This window comes from Dermochelys coriacea, chromosome 21 (genome assembly GCF_009764565.3).
Source record: "Dermochelys coriacea isolate rDerCor1 chromosome 21, rDerCor1.pri.v4, whole genome shotgun sequence".
Lineage (NCBI taxonomy): Eukaryota > Metazoa > Chordata > Testudines > Dermochelyidae > Dermochelys > Dermochelys coriacea.
Window position 1 is genome coordinate 5,353,252 of NC_050088.1, and position 16,688 is coordinate 5,369,939.

General features: G+C 41.9%; 1 protein-coding gene across 1 annotated transcript in view; it reads left to right on the top strand.

Moving 5' to 3' along the window:
* PIGR (polymeric immunoglobulin receptor) overlaps nucleotides 1-16,451 on the top strand; it is a 48,128-nt gene extending 31,677 nt beyond the window's left edge. Inside the window, exons 15-24 of the mRNA XM_043500723.1 lie at nucleotides 4,872-4,969; nucleotides 6,172-6,510; nucleotides 7,202-7,531; nucleotides 9,448-9,774; nucleotides 10,344-10,658; nucleotides 11,730-11,838; nucleotides 12,628-12,746; nucleotides 13,267-13,395; nucleotides 14,300-14,358; nucleotides 15,785-16,451. Coding sequence (XP_043356658.1) covers nucleotides 4,872-4,969; nucleotides 6,172-6,510; nucleotides 7,202-7,531; nucleotides 9,448-9,774; nucleotides 10,344-10,658; nucleotides 11,730-11,838; nucleotides 12,628-12,746; nucleotides 13,267-13,395; nucleotides 14,300-14,358; nucleotides 15,785-15,862 — 1,903 coding nt within the window. The 3' untranslated portion in view covers nucleotides 15,863-16,451. The remainder of the gene's footprint in view (nucleotides 1-4,871; nucleotides 4,970-6,171; nucleotides 6,511-7,201; nucleotides 7,532-9,447; nucleotides 9,775-10,343; nucleotides 10,659-11,729; nucleotides 11,839-12,627; nucleotides 12,747-13,266; nucleotides 13,396-14,299; nucleotides 14,359-15,784) is intronic.
* Nucleotides 16,452-16,688: the final 237 nt, after the last annotated feature.

Below are 16,688 nucleotides of genomic sequence, written 5' to 3' on the forward strand. Positions count from 1 at the left end.
TTATCTTACCAGCTTCTTCTGGGGGTGGCTAGTTAAGGGCATTTTTCATGCTCCAGAAGTTAATTATTTGCTACAAATAAGTAGCCACTGAGCAATTAGATATCACAGCAAGAGAAAGAAAGCACAACAGAACACCTTTTATCTGAAGGAGGAAGTAAAACCCTCTCTTTGCTGGGAAATACCCCTTATAAAATAAAGCCTGTCACCTGATGCCCAGAAAACAAACCAGTTTTGCTATTTGCACAAACTTTTCTTGGCACCCACCATATTCTCGGTAACTGAACAAACAAACATCACGGCTCCCTGGATTATTTGATGGGTCACTGATCATGCATTGCGCGCACACACACACACACACCATCCAGTGCACTCAATAATTCAGTGATAGGCAAGCAGGTTTAAAACATTAAGAACCCCAGTTCCCTCCAGCCCATCACTCAAAAGCCCATCCAAACCATTAAAGGTTTGGAACATATGAAGGTTTGAGAAACATATGAATTATAGACAGACTCAGATTAAGATGTGCACAGTTTGATTAGGAGAGTTTTAGTGCCCCAATGTTTGGAATTTTGATCCTTGACACCTGGTTTCATTTTTGGGGACCTACTCTGTCTTCCCCTGGCTGGATGCTGTGTAGCAGTGGACACAGTATGATAGATGGGGTGTGACAAGTACTCTGCAGTTTAAGCCTAATTCTCAGAGATGTTGAGTACCTGCATTTCCAATTGATTTAACAGAAGTTGCGAAGGGGGTGGGGGGGGGGAGAGAAAGAGGAAAAACTTTGTTTAGATCTGCACCTGTGATTGAAAAGGGCAGAAATCAAATATAGTCTTACGGGAGCTATGGAAGCAGGTTTTTAAGGCATGGTTTTGGCAACCAATGTGATGCCAAGTGAGCAATCTTTCTTCCTTCTGGGTGAATAATGTTAAAAAGCAGAAGGGAGAAACTGAGGCACCAAACTCTCGAAAAGGGGCTTTGTTCCGAAATGGGCCCAAGTTGAAGAGTTTGGATCCAGATCCCAGTCAGGCTTTCTTACTCTTGCCTCCCCCCACCCCTTCAAAGTTCAGAGGTGTTTAGATCTAGGTTTGCGTTCAGCGCATAATAAGGCTAGGAGTGTGGGTCCGGATTTTGCTTTGGATTTTTAAAACCTAAAACCTGGGGGAGGGAGTTAGATCAGGCCCATTTCTCAACTGAAGAAGACTGAGCCCTGGTACACACTACAAATTTATGTCGGTGTAAGTACATCAGCGAGGGGTGTGGAAAATAGACATCCCTGAGCAGTGCAATTATACTGACTCAATGCCTGCTGTGGTCAGCGCTATGTCGATGGGAGGGCTTCTCCTATTGATATAGCTACTGCCTCTCAGGGAGGTGGAATACTTGTGCTGAGAGGAGAACCTCTCCGGGTCGGTGTAGGTAGCATCTTCACAGCTGCAACGCTGTAAGTGTCGACAAGCCCTAATACTTTGCTCTGAGCAGTGATTTAGCATAATGATGTCCACACACACACACACACACACACAGTAGGTTTTAGGTGACCTTCATAACAAAAGAACTCAGGGGGCAGAAGGGAACATGAAGCAAGGTAATTCCATAGTGCAGGCTGCCATCCTGAATGTAAGACTATGCCTTACAAATACTGTTGTAGAAAACTATTGGCTTTTACAGACTGTTCAGGGTTACAGAATCCAGGTGTCTGACTCATTCTCTATACAGAGAGTGTCTCCAGAACAGAGACCACCACCGGATGAATCCATTCTCCAAACCAAGATTGTACCAAGAGTCAAAAATAATTAACGTCACATTGTGGAATGCTGTGGTCCAAGCCTGGTCTTCCGGAGTAAATTATCCATGGGAACCTTCAACTGGGCAGAGATCTACTGTACATTTATTCTCATATAATTCATTTCATTCTTACAGAAACTCTTGTGCTAACACTGCCCAGACTGGATTGTTTTAGAATGCCATTGTACCATAGACAGGAATATGCACTAGATGGTACTTTTTCTATGATACCACTGCCCTCTAATGGATGGAAATCAGACCTTTGCAAGCAATCTTTCTTATAGCAGGCCTACAAACTATAGTGACTTTTATGCAAAGATAATAAAGAATTTAACAGATATTAATTCATTTAGCATAGCAATACCCCAGGGGAGACAGGTAACTCTGATTATCCCCACATGACTCTAAGAACATCCTGATGCCAGATAGCTAGATGCCTAATGGTATCAGGCTAGGAGTTTCAGCGGGCCTGACCAGTTCAGTGTACCCCAACTCAACTATGGTACAATCTGTACCTAAAAAGATGTCAGGTAAGCTATCATTGGAAAATCAATAATTCGCTGAGCATTAATATTCTTGTATGATTTATGCACAGGGTTTGTACAAAATGTTATGGCCATGTGCTAAAACTATAGTCTTAAAATGTGCATGGCTAGCAATGCATAAGCACAATGTATCTTAGACAAAGGAATGGCCACTTGATTCTCTGACCAGGCTGTCTTCAGGCAGAGACAATGAAGGCCCATTTTTACATATCAGTTTGTGATGGGCACTCCACTCACCACAGGTCTGGCATCTCCTCCTGGCTGTTCTCGGGAATAGCTCGTCAGAAACAATGCCACTTCCTCGGTTGCATGCCGTCACTCCCTCTCTCAATCTGGTCTGCAGCCTTTTTCTTGCTCCAGGAGTTGCTGCATCCTCTCCGTGACTCGGCCCTCCAGCCAGGTCGCTTGGTGTCCTCCCCTTCCAGGAGATAGTTCTTCAAAGTCTCTGTCACTTGCACAGTGACCCAGGCAGTCTTCCATTCACTGACCCACCAGTGCCACTTCCCCAGTGGCGGGTAAGGGAACCCAGGCCCACCCTCTACTCTGGGTCCCAGCTACACACAACCAAGGTCAGTTCAGTCCCCAACCTTGCTGCTTATTCACTAGGCTGCTTCTTACCCTGGCACTCCCCCATCTCTGGGGTTTACCAGCCTCTCTATTCCCTCCTCCTAGGGAGTCACCATGGGCTACTTATCTCTATAGCCCCCAAATCCAAGGGAGTGACTCCAGATTACCTCCCTACAGTTCTCTGCCTGCTCTCAGTTCCCTGGCTTTATAGAAGCCCTCCTGTTCCTGCACAGGTGAGCTTCCCCTAATTAGAGCTTTCCTTCAGCCTAATAGGTTAATTGGCCTATCTGGGCTCTATTAACCCCTTCAGGGTACGGTTGTGGGGGCTGGGGGACACCCCATCACACAGGTAAATAAATCTATCAAGTGGGCAAGGAGACAGTAGAACCTCTATGCCCACCCCCAGCAGGAGTGAGAAGCTTGGTCTGGGTTTTTACTTTCCAGAGACTACATTGTGAAGGTTTACTGGTCTATAAAGATGGGGGGGCTGAACCTCAAGTGCTAAGCAACTGAATCAACTGATTGTATACAATATTATCGTATTATTAAAGTGTATCAAATAGACGTTTATGAAAACTAATGACACACTGGTGTTTAATATCATCATAAAATGTATGTATTAACACTTATGGATGTTAAGGAATTATGGATACTCATTGATATAAGGCTTTACAGTCTATGTCAAAGGGAGAAACAGGTCTCTATTGTACAGGAGGGAACGTAACAGCTATTTACCTGTCTCCTATGTAAAGTAAGCATGGTGGAATCAAGACAATGGAAGTTCTGTTTACATACAGGGAAATGGAAAGCCCACAGGAAGGGAAGAATGAAGTCATCCTGCCTCTTGAAGCAACTTCATTAAATTTTGGGAGATATAAGCAGAGATATGAGAGTATAGACAAAAGGGAACAGAGCTCTTGTGAGCTGAGAAGGATGGGTGCTTCAACAAGGTGGAGGTTGAAGTCTCTAGGAACTCAATGCCACTTAGGCAAACATCTTTCACCTAGGCAGACAAGGGAAGCCAGCGTCTTGGACTTCTGTGGAAGGTCCTGATAGAGGAAAAAACAGCCATGGCTGGGAAGGAGAATGATTGGTGAGACAAAACATTTTAAATAAAGCCTGTACCTTGATAGATCAAGTTTTAGTCTTTTAGATATGTGTTTTTTCACTTGTGTTTGTTGGTAACCCTTTCTAACTCTATTCCTTTTACTTGGCATCACTTATCCTATGTCCTATTGTTAATACATTTGGGTTTTTTACGATAAACTAATGCAGGGTGTATTTGCCCCAGTGAAGTGACTTTAGAGGGAAATAATAAACATTATTTTTTCTGAACTGCCCAGGAGAGGACTGGACATTACAGAGCACATGATTTTGGAAAGTTCAGGACTGGGAATGTGCTGAGGTCACTCTACAGGTAGTAACCAAGGCTGATAAAGATCAGGAGTGTGACTGATGTGCAGCTGGCAGACTGCTGGGTTCAGAGTTGCTGGATCAGAGCTGCTGTTATAGAGACACTCAGGATGTGACCGGCATGCTTGCTGCTGACTGAACATCCCAGACAGAGAGTTACAGTAGCATAGCATTTGAGGCACCTACGGTTATGGGGCAGGTAGTGACTCAACCCATCACTGGTCTGGATTGCACCCCAAACAACCTGACACCCCATTTTACTAAGAAGAAACTAGGGTCCAGGGATATTAGGTGACCTATTTCTAGTCACATAATGAGTCAATGGTAGAGCCAAGAACACAAGTACTCTGAGTTCCAATTGTCTGCTGTGACCCCTAGATCAACAGTTTTTCCTTTATTACAAATCGCTATAGGCTTATGTTTCTGGTAACACTCCATGCACGTGGCTGAACTCATGACTCAAGGTGTTTGTATCATGGACGAATTCAATAGGTGGTTTTAAAAAATTTTAAATATCCAACTAAATAAATACTGTGACCTTCTGAATGTGGTTATTTACAGATTTCAGGAGAGGTTGGGGAACCAGGCATTTGAAAGGAAAATGACTTTCTTGGTGTTCATCATCTTGCTCTCTTTCTTCCAAGCTGAGTCTGCAAGAAGTAAGTATCTAACCAAGAGTGTGAGAGACATGTTGATGTTTAGCACAGTCAGTGTAAGGCTAATCTTATATAGTCGCTATCAGCGAAGACATAGTTATGACCAAATAGATGAATGTTCTTTATAGCCCTTGCTGATCTCTTGAGACCATTCAAATTATAGGCAAGACAGCTGACATATCAGATTTCCTGGCTTTCCCATTCCTTGGTCTTTTTCTCATTGGTGTGGTATCTCGTCTGAAATCTCCTAGGAACAAGAGCAGTGTGATGCACTGCAGTATTTGTTCCTGGGGGCTCACAGAAACCTTTCTACAATTTTGTTGTTTGGATTCCACACCCCGAGTTTCATTTTGAGTTTTGGGTTCAAGTGGACCTAAAATTTCAATGTAAAGCTTAGCCCAATTAATTTGCCTGGGTTTGCACCAAAATAATATAATACCCATCATGTTCAGCATTGTTTATTTTAAAAGATAAAATCAGCCCCAAGGATCTCTGCAAATTCAGGCCCCCCCCCCGGCCCCTCAAAGGTTCTTGAAACTCAGTGAAACTACGGGCAAAACCTGAGTTTTGGGTTTCCAACAAAACTAGCAGATAAAACCATCATTAAGGAAGAGGTGCCTAGCTCTGACAGGGACCCACTGCTTTGCAAGATTTCAGCTATATGCTGGTTTGAGCCAGGATGGAATAATCAGAACAGTGACTATTTTCACAACTATTTAATATTTCTGCCTATGATTCAAAATCCAAGGTTGCAAGAACATTAAAAGAATGTTAAAAAGTGAAGTGAGCTAAAACAGTGAGGTTCATTTCAAGTTTGGCATGAAGGTTTGAATTGGTTCTTACTTAAACTGGTTTGGATGAACCATCACAAGTAACTACCACTCTGTATTGCCACAGAAATATCACAGCGCTTTCAGAAACAAATTGAGGTTTGTGGCTAAGGCACTAGACTGGAACACAGGAGATTAATTTTTGGCTCTGCCATAGACTCCTTGTGTGGCCTTGGGCAAGTCATTTAATTTTTCTTTTGTCTGTCCTGGCTATTTTGACTGAAAACTTTTTGGGGCAGGGATTGTCTTTTATTTTGTGTTTGTAGCTATGTGTCTAGCTCAGTGAAGCCCTGATCTCCATTGGGGCCTGAAGGTGCTCGTGTAATAATGACTTGACTTGTAGCGAATAACATGAAACACATTTCCTCTTGCCAGTTTCAAGTTCAAGCCCCATCTTTGGACCGAGGCAGGTGACTGGTTTGTTGGGAGGATCAGTTACTGTGAAATGCTTCTACCCTCGCACCAGTGTGAACCGCCACGACAGAAAATACTGGTGCAAGGAATCAACAAGGCAATGTGTGACCGTCATTTCTTCCAGTGGCTACATTGCTCAAGACTTCGCTGGCAGAGCAACAATCACAGACTTCCCAGAGCAAGGCATCTTCACCATTGAGATCTCAAAGCTAGTGGAAAAGGACATCAGCTTTTATAAATGTGGCATTGGTCTCAATGATAAAGGACTTTCGTTCAGAGTCAAGCTGGATGTTTCCAAGGGTAGCTACAGCCTGGGGGCTTCTTACATTATTATTTTTCTTTTGTAATAATTGTATTTGGGAAATCTATCCATCGACAATATCCAAGAAAGCAAGGTGATTGGTACCTTGAGTAATAACCAAGATCTCTGCATTTCTAGCACACCCACCGCTATAATGTAAAGGTACCATATAAAAAAAGGAGATATATACTAATTCTGTTCATGGCAGCCAAAATTCTCCACCAGTCCTTGATTTATCTACTCTCCTGAGTAGAAGGTGCTAACTCAGCAAAAATAAAGGTTGTTTGTAATTTACAACACCATATGCGATCATGTGGTGCAGCATAGCATAGTACATGACATTACATGGTCTACTGTAGTATGGGTAAAGTAAATAGTGCCATATGACATAGTGTAGACGCATATGATATGGTGCACAGTAGCATGGTGCATTAAGATATCCTGCAATGCAGTGCATATGGGGTGGCCTGGTACAAAATGATGCAGGGTTGAAAAGTATGGTAATGTGCATAGAGGTATGGTCCAGTAGGGTATACTATACTGGAGTAGGCTATGGTACAGTTTGGGGTAGTATAGAGAAGTATAGAAGAGTATGATTACTGAAGTGCAATAGGGCATGGTAGAGAAGTGTGTTGTAAACTGCAATACCATCTGGATTCTGGATACTGACTTGGACTATCATTCACACAGGTCCAAAAGTGCCTGAAGAAGCCGAACTCTATTACGTTGAGCTGGGAGGTTTTGTGACCATCAACTGCGTGTTTGGCACGGAATATGGCAGTGAGAGGAAGTACATGTGCAGAATGGGGAAAACTGGCTGCTCTACTGTCATCGACACCTACGGGAACGTTAACGAAAACTACAAAGGGAGAGTTTTGCTGAGCCCTCAGGAGCTTGCTGGGTCATTCAGCCTCTATATGACCCAGCTGAGGAAGGAAGATTCAGGTGTATATTTGTGTGGGGCTGGGACTTACGGAGAGAAAGGAGAATCCAAGGAACTGGATGTGCATGTCTACCAAGGTGAGCGATGGGCAGGGTGTGTAGATTTCAGCCATTCCAACAGTCTGAAGAGACTAATATTTTATTTACTAAGGGTTTGAGTTTCCCCTGAAAATCTCACTGATACTCTTAATTTTATTTAAAGAGAATAAGAATTGTACTTGGTGTTCTTTTATGTTTTCATCTATTTAGCTACCAATGGTGTCCTATGTGCGTCACAGACAAATAAGACGACAAAAATCCCTTTCCCAAAAACTCTATGTTGCAATCTCATTGTGTGTTGACAGCAGGGGTTTAAACTTGAGCCTTCATCAGAAAAAACTATCACTTGAGTTGAAGGAGTAACTCCATTAGTAGGCAGCCGTGATAGGCTGTAATCCTCTGTGTGAACCAGCTTTTAGAGAAGGTCATGGTGACACGTGCAAAAGGCAAATTCTCTTTACAAATTTGGGATGAGCAAACTCCTGCTTGACCCAGTTAACTGGCTTATTTTAAATGCAGACTATAGAAGAAAAAAACCCCAGACACATTTTCCTGACTGCTAGGCTGCCTGCCTAAGCAATTTTTAGAAATATTGATCCAATATGAAGAGAAAGAACTACAGAATTTAGAAAGGGCTAGAGCCTGTTAGAGCCCATACAGTTTAGCCCCTCAGCCATCCCAGGATAGCTCCCTACAATCTATTCTCCAGTCTAGTTTTAAATGTCTCCCATGATGGGGCTTCCACCACTTTCTTTGGGAGACTACTGCCTCATTCTGGATTAGTTTCCGAAGCACAAGTGCAAAGAGCAGATGCTATGGGCAATAAGACAAAAGTATTTCTATGCTCAGTTGGATGCACTAATAGTCTTAGGGCAGGTCTACAGTACCGCTTAAGTCGATTTAACTTATGATGCTCAAGGGTGTGAAAAATTCCCCCCCCCCACCCACCAAGTGACACAAGTTGTATGTTGTCAGGAAACTCTCTCCTGCCGACATAGCTTACGCCTCTTGCCAAGGTGGAGTAATTATGCTAACGGGAGAGCGCGTCTTCCATCTTCACTTGATACGCTTCAGCAGCACAGCTGTGCCAATGCAGAGCTTATGCAGACTTGCATTAAGTGGCTGCTGTTCCTCTTGAGGTATGTGTGGCTCCTATTGTTCCACTTGTGTTTGGATTCCCGGATGTGTGGAGAAGACATTGTTTGGCCTGATGCCATGCCATCGTGCCCCGGGTTTCTCCACAGGTTCCAAGTGAAGGGGACACCAAAACTTCTCATGAACCATTCATGTTAAATCTTAATCAACAAGGAAATGCCCATTATCATTGGTTTCCTTGCTGGCTCTCTTGACAGAATGACAGGTCTGTGGAGGACTGAACTACTCTCTGGCTTCTAGAGGGGGTCCCTCCAGTTCAGGATTGAGGCACAAGGGCCAGATCCAAAGTCCACAGAAGTCAGGGGGAAAGACTCCCATTATTCCACTGGGGGCTGGCAGGAGGCAGTGTGTGAGGGAAACGTGAGCTCTCACTGACCATGCTGTGATGGTTCTGTTCTGCAGTCACCAGCATTGTCAGTCTGTTATATTTCATCCCTGCAATTAACTTTACTTTAAAATGTTTTTTATAAGGAACAGACCCAACCAATCACATGAGCACACACAGCATGCATGTTAGCACAACACGAAATGTGTGAGAGGAGCCTAACAGAACATGTTCCATTTTGAAAAGGAGTACTTGTGGCACCTTAGAGACTAACAAATTTATTAGAGCATAAGCTTTCGTGAGCTACAGCTCACTTCATCAAAAAATGCATCCGATGAAGTGAGCTGTAGCTCACGAAAGCTTATGCTCTAATAAATTTGTTAGTCTCTAAGGTGCCACAAGTACTCCTTTTCTTTTTGCGAATACAGACTAACACGGCTGCTACTCTGAAACATGTTCCATTTTGTATCTCCAGAGACATCAGTCCCCCAAGGTCGACGCGTAATAAATGGAGTCATAGGTGGTTCAGTATCTGTCGAATGCCACTATGATCCACGAGGGAATTACACACTCAAGTACTGGTGCAAATGGAGGAAGAATGGGTGCAATGAGTTAATATACAATAATGTTGAGAGTGTGATCGATTCATATGAAGGAAGGATAATCCTGCATGATAACCCGGAAAATGGAACATTCACAGTAATAATGAACCAGCTGATAGCAACGGATGCAGGATATTACTGGTGTGTGACGGATGGAGATATGGAAAGGAAATCTACAAAGGAGCTGAAAATTATAGAAGGTATGAAAGCACATGTAGTGATGAATGTCTCTGCCAGCACAAGCCATACGGGTACTTGATCTTTGTTCCTCCCAAAGCAGCATCAAAGAGCAGAGCCTCGCTTTCCTGAGGAGAACTATTTTCTAATTCTTAGCTTCATAATCGTAATGGGTAAAGCTTGACATTTTAAGGTATAAATTAGAGCTGGTGGAAATTTTTCAAAAAGTCCAAGATTTCAACAGAAACTTTTTTTTGGACAATGTTTGAAATTTTTTTGCAAAGATTTCACTAATTTCCCACCAAACATTTTCACTATTTTTTCAAGCTTTTCTGACACAAATGCTATTTAAATGCCATATATATATACACTATAAAGTACGTAGGGATATATGTATCCATACACATATATAGTACATTTAAGTGTTACAAAAGCAATATAAGGTGCGTTTACCCTCATAGATACATTCTGTACCATGTAGTTACATAGTAATTATATATTCCTATTAACACCTTGTTGATAACAGTACTTCTGAATAATAATTGTTCAAGTCATTAATATCAGCCTCACTCTTTTGTTTCCCTTCTAACAGGGCAACCTGGTTTAACAGGACCGAAAGAGATTGATGCAGTCATTGGTACAAAGGTCACTATACCATGCTCTTATCCATGCAAATATTATTCTTACCAGAAATACTGGTGCAAGTGGAGTAATACTGGCTGCCAAACTCTCATCTCCTCTGAGCAAAACCAAACCGGCCTGGTTGTGAACTGTGACAAGGAGAAGAGGACACTCTACCTAATTTTTGACCAAGTAATACAGACAGACCAAGGGTGGTATTGGTGTGGAGTGAGCAATTCTGGTCACTATGGGGAAACCATGGCAGTGTACCTGACAGTAACTGGAGGTGAGCTTCAGGATTTACTGCAAGACAAAACAGGCAAGGTTTTCTCTGTCGCCACGATGCTCACCCATAATGGTGTCATTCCATTGAGAGGCACTATCTTGAAACAACAACCAAGTGGTGGCATTTCAGAACATCATAATCTCCTTTGTCTTGGACAGACCACACTTTGTTTCACTAAGGATCTCATGGTGTTCACAATGTTTATCGCTGTAACTCTCATTCACGCATTGTTACAGCATTCTTCCATTTTCCAGTCACTGTAACAAGTCTGGAAAAAGAATTGAGTCTGCACCAGTTTCACATTTCAGCCCCCTATTATTTATTTATTATTATTTATATTGCAGCAGCACTGAGAAGGCTTGGCCAAGATCAGGGTCCCTTTGTGCTCATAAGAGACACTCCCTGCCTCCAAAAGCTTACTGTTTACATAGAGAAGAGCACAGGGAACAAGAAAATAAGGACTATTGTACTATTTTATAGATGGAAAACTTGATTGCTCAACTCCATCTCAGTACATTTAAAATAAAGATAATTTTTTCTTGGGATAGAAGGTTGGAGGAAGTTGGGGGCAAACACAACCACGTGGTGTTGGAAACCCAAACCCAATATCCTTGTGTTAAGTAATGCATGAGAACCAGGAAGAGCAACTGGCTAGAAATGAAAGGAAAGCAGTGTCCTTGCTGAGTGAAATGCAAAAAGTAACATGCAATATAAATGGTGATAAACATATCAAATATTTGAGTTGTATTCTGGAGCATACTAGTAACACAGTTTGGGATTAAAAACAATATTTTTAATACATGGCTAGGAAGACCACTCAAGATTTTCTGATGAGGTCATTTGGTAAAAGTGACTCCTGTTTTAAAACATCACTTAGGAATCAAAGTTCCATTGAAAATCAATGGGAACATTTTGAAAAAGAGATTTAGGCACTTTTGAAAATTGTCTTATTTATGAATTAAGTGCTGACCATATATTGGGGTTTTCTCTCTCTCTCTCTCTCTCTGCTGTGATGCTGGATGCAAATAACCCACCACTTCCATCTACTACGGTTTGAAACTGACGTTGCAGTCTCTCCCAATGCAAAATCTGAAGATGCTGCTGTTTCCAACACAGGCTCTGAAAATAGTATTAATTCCCAAAACAGAGCCGGGGTCCTGGATGACAACTCTTCACCCAGGTCAGTCCCTCGAAGACTTTGTTCCAAAGTGGTTTGGAAAAAAGTAAGAATTCCCCTGCCCCATCCAACTGTGTCCATTTTTACAACCAAACTTTTTTTTATAGTTTTTATGTATTCTGATGTGTTCAGTTCCAATGAGTACTAATTTCTGTCAGAGACTGTGCATTCATGTTTCCCAGGAAAATTTTGCCCATATCAAAATTTTGGCTCAGTTTTGGGTAATCATCCAAACTCCTTAGGTTTATCCACTCTGAACTCCAATTTTTTTTTTACTTTTGTCCATCATTTCTCATAATGCCATTTGGCAAATACTCATTCTTCTCAGGCTTCTGTTGGTTCAAAGGTTGCAACATGTTCTAGTAGCTAGAACTGTACACCGGGGTACAGGAACCTGGAACGCTCATTCCCTTTGGGATTGGGAGAAGCCAATTCACCCATCGGTGTCTCAACTACCCCATCTGCAAAACGGGGATAAAGATATTTATCTGCCTCATTGGAATGTCGAGATGCTTTATTCATTGTTTATTAATAGCTCTGATACCTGTAGATGAATATCACTATGTGAATGCAATGATGATTTTTTTCTAAAAAATCCCACTTGATTCTGAATTTTGAGTAGCTATCCATGATTTTGCCATTGTTAAGCATTTCTGTGTACGTAATTGTGCACAAGCTTTCTATATAGATCTTCTAGGCTATGCTGGTTCATCTGTGTTATACAGTCTTCTATAGAGCAATATAAAGTCACATGGATCACACATGTGTATTACTCAATTGCTCCCTTTCCAGCTCTCAGGAACATGACAGCTCTAAGGTGATTCTCTCAGTCCTGCTCCCCATTGCTGCTGTGTGTCTGCTCCTTGCTACAGTCTTTGTGGTTGTTAAATTTAGGCTCCTGAAGCGCACAGGTGAGTCCTAACTTTCTTTATTAGCCTCCCAGGGAATTTTGGGAATACAGTAGATTTGGAGGTAGAAGGTGTATGACATGTACAACAGTCTCTGTACTGGTCTGGGCTGCTCATATGAGCCTCCCCATCAGAGCACTCATATAGGAATGGTGGGAACAGTGTCCCAGCCTTTTGCCCCAGAACAAAGCAACTCCACATAAAACATTGTTGGCAAAGTATAATATGTATGGCCTGGATTCAATAATATTATTGTACTTCAGAGCACTTTACATCTAGCTGATTGACCCTCCCACCATCCCATTTTACAGACAGGGAAAATGAGGCTGCAACACGAGCCATGTCTTCCTGGCATTAGAGCTTCCGCTCCCCCAGCCCTGTGTTCAGATCTACAGCCATCTCTCTCTAAAAATCAGGCAGTAGCAGAAAGCTTGAAGAAAGCCTTGAAAGTATAAAACAAAAGAGCTTGTTGTATTAAATAATGTTGTGTGCATATGTCTGCTCCCTGCCTCCCTTTTAACAGATTTAGTTTCGGTTGGAAGCTATAGAACAAATATTAGCATGTCAGAATTTGAGAATTCTGCAGATTATGGAGCGAAGGACAATGTGGGCGTAAATGATGCTCAGGAGACCCAGATAGGAGGAGTGGATGGTAAGTTCCATATTAAAACTTTACCACCCATAACGTATCTTAAGGTAAAGAAATGACTGGCCTAGGGGATAGTGCATATAAAGAGAATTCTGCATTGAGGCTGCTAGCTACAAAAAAGATACTGGGATCTTTTCTCACTTTGTTGTGCAAAAGCAAAACTTAAAATAAAACAACATGCATCTACCAAGCAACTGCAAACTGGATGGTTTCTACACTGGGCTAAATATAAAAGAGATTCTCCCAGAAGTGCTTACAATATTAAATGCAAAGTAATGCACATTGGAAAAAATAATCTCAACTGCACACACAAAATTAGCTAAAGATTAGCTGTTAATACTCAAGAAAGAGATCTTGCAAACATTATGGATAGTTCTCTGAAAACATCTGCTCAATGTGCAGTGGCAGTCAAAAAAAAAGCAAACAGAATGCTAGGAACCATTAGAAAAGGAATAGACAGTAAAAAAAATATTTAAAATCTCTTTTCTGTAGTTGGAGTTATTGTTTGAATGATTAGCCTTAAAGTTCCAGCACCTAGACCTTCAAACTGAGTGTGTGGGCAATAGTCACTGGTGATTGTCATCTTTGGAAACAGAAAATAAAACTTTTTTAAAGAAAAAATGTTTGTTCTACCCTAGAAATCTAGAGGCTTCCCTGGCTCAATACGCAGGGATGCTTAGCATATAATGCAGATGCAGCACAGTTGGCTCATGGGAAAGGAAGTGTCGTGGCTGCGTTTGCAAAAGCTTTACGGTACTAGTGCTTCAGCCTGACATCCATCCCAGAGAAGTTGTACCCTGAACATCAGCAGCGGTTTAGTGCATGTATGAGCTACTGAATAAGTGGGACTTGGCCTACATGCATGATCTCCCATGCAGAGTACCCTAACATCTCCGATGTTTTTCAGAATTTATAACTACCCCTGGCAATGCTGAAAGTGCAGAAGAACCACCGAAGGTGAAAAGGGTAAGAACCACTAGAATGTATAACCCAAGGTGCTGCATGCAGCCTAGTCTTTCTTTCAGGCAGCAGAGCTTCAGCAGCAAAAGCTCCTTTCCCTCCTGTATGCCCTATTTATGGTCAACTACTTCTCAATTAGCAGCCTATTAAGCATCACACCTGCAGCCTCTCCACTGGAGTTTCTAACCATTTACTGCACCTACATCATTAGAGCATAGAACTCAACAGCAGTCACTTAGCTTTGATTCATGGTTTCAGTTCAGCTGGAAATACTAGCAGATGTTATTGTTCTGGAAGCCTGAGTCTAGGCGAGGAGACTGATAAATCTAAAACTGCCAGATTACTGGATCAATAGGAGCTGTGAGCGTGCCACAGTGATCCAGCTGCTTTTGGGTTCTTCTCTGTTAAACCAAAAAGAAAAGGAGTACCCGTGGCACCTTAGAGACTAACAAATTCTAAGGTGCCACGGGTACTCCTTTTCTTTTTGCGAATACAGACTAACATGGCTGCTACTCTTAAATCTGTTAAACCAAGTAGTTCTCTAATGCCAGGAAGGAGTGTTGTATGGTGGTTTGAGTGGGAGAACTAGAAGCCTGGATTCCTGTGTTTTATTGCAAAGTCTGCACCTGACTTTGTGTATGATTGCAGGCAAGTCACTTTAACCAACTGTAAAATAAGATAAAGATACTCTCACATCCCACAGGAGTGCTGTAAGGCTTAGTTACGGATTATTGTTCCTCAAGCTGTCAACAACTATTAAAAAAAAGTCCACAACAAATAGTTCTAGGTGCCCTAACAATTAATGGTGCCAGGAGCCCAACCAGTAAATCAAAGCATCAGAAAAGCCCCTTACACCTTTAGGAACTTGCCCTCCAAATCGTTATAGAATAAATAGGCTTTTGTAGCATTGCCAGAAGGCCACGTTTGGGCTATTTTGGACCAAGAAGGTGAGAATAGGGAACAAGTTCCTAAGTTCTCATGAAGAATGCCCTTCTAGTATCTTTGAATTAACTGGTTTGTAAATTTCTTTGAGATCCTTAGCTGAAAGTCACTTGAGAAGTGCAAAGTGTCTTTATGATATGAGAAAAATTTGGAAATAAAGTAGCTTATGGCACTTCCTTTAGAACAGGCAAATCTAATAACAGTTTCAACAGAACTAAAACAGGGATGCAGTGAAGGGCACATTGCAAAGAATTCCAGGTCTCTAAAACTTTGGACACTTTTCTGAAGTTGATCCAAAGGACCTGAACCTCTTAAGTAGGCAACAGTATGACAAAAGGATTCTCTCAGTGGTAGCAATGTTGGGTACCTTGTTCGCATTGGATACGTTAGTCTTTTTACACTTTGGCTCTACATGGCACCTTTAGTGTCTGCTGCCTCCTTGGTTCTTCTGGGGAAGTCTGAATAATGTGATTCCTCTCCTTTTACTCAGGGTTCCAAGGAGGAGGCTGATCTTGCTTACACCACATTCCTGCTTCAAGCGAACAAAGTAGCCCAAGGACAGGCTTAGCAAGTTCCTCGACTGTCCCAGTACAATTGCTTCTGAAGATGGTACAAGCAAAAAGCAATAATGATTGAAAAGGATCCTGTGTTCTGAATCAGTGAACAACAGATTTGCAAGTTGCGCTATTTCTTATTGTCAAACATTTTGCTGCATCTAGATCTTTCAGTTCCTCAAAGATTTGTAATGAGGTTGTGAGCGGTGATATAAGAACAATTTTCTGATCGAAAATAAGTTGCCTTGGGGAAATTGAACCCTCAGAAGTTTGATTTTTTACCCCCTTTTTTTAGGGCAAAGGATCTCATTTCAAGCAGATTTGAGGTGAAATAGAAATAAAGCTCTAATGCCTTTGCTTTCCTGCAGGCTGAGCTCACACCTTTTAGAGTTCACCAAGCCCCAAAGATGGCAATGACCTAAGGATACATTTAAGATTCACATCTCATTTGATTTTAAAGCACCAGGAAATATTTTAGAACAATGTGAATCTCTCTTTTGATTCCTGTGAGCTTTTTAATCTATAAGGCAGTACCTGTAGGCCGGACAAGTAGCCTGGAATTGTTTTTTCTTCACAAACAATAAAGAATGTGATTGTATTTTAGCAAGTCAGTTATTCTGTTCAATTTCTGATACCACCTGGAGTGAATGCCATGGGGAGAGGCACATTTTTGCAAGGGGCTGGCCAGGGATAAAAAACACTTGGGATTTGGGATTATCTCCTAGTTTTTGTCACTCAAAACTAGAAACCTCTGGAGACACCAGGTACACTTATACCATACTGTAACACATACATATAGGGCTAGATTCTCTCCTGTGCTGGGATCTGCTCATTATGGTG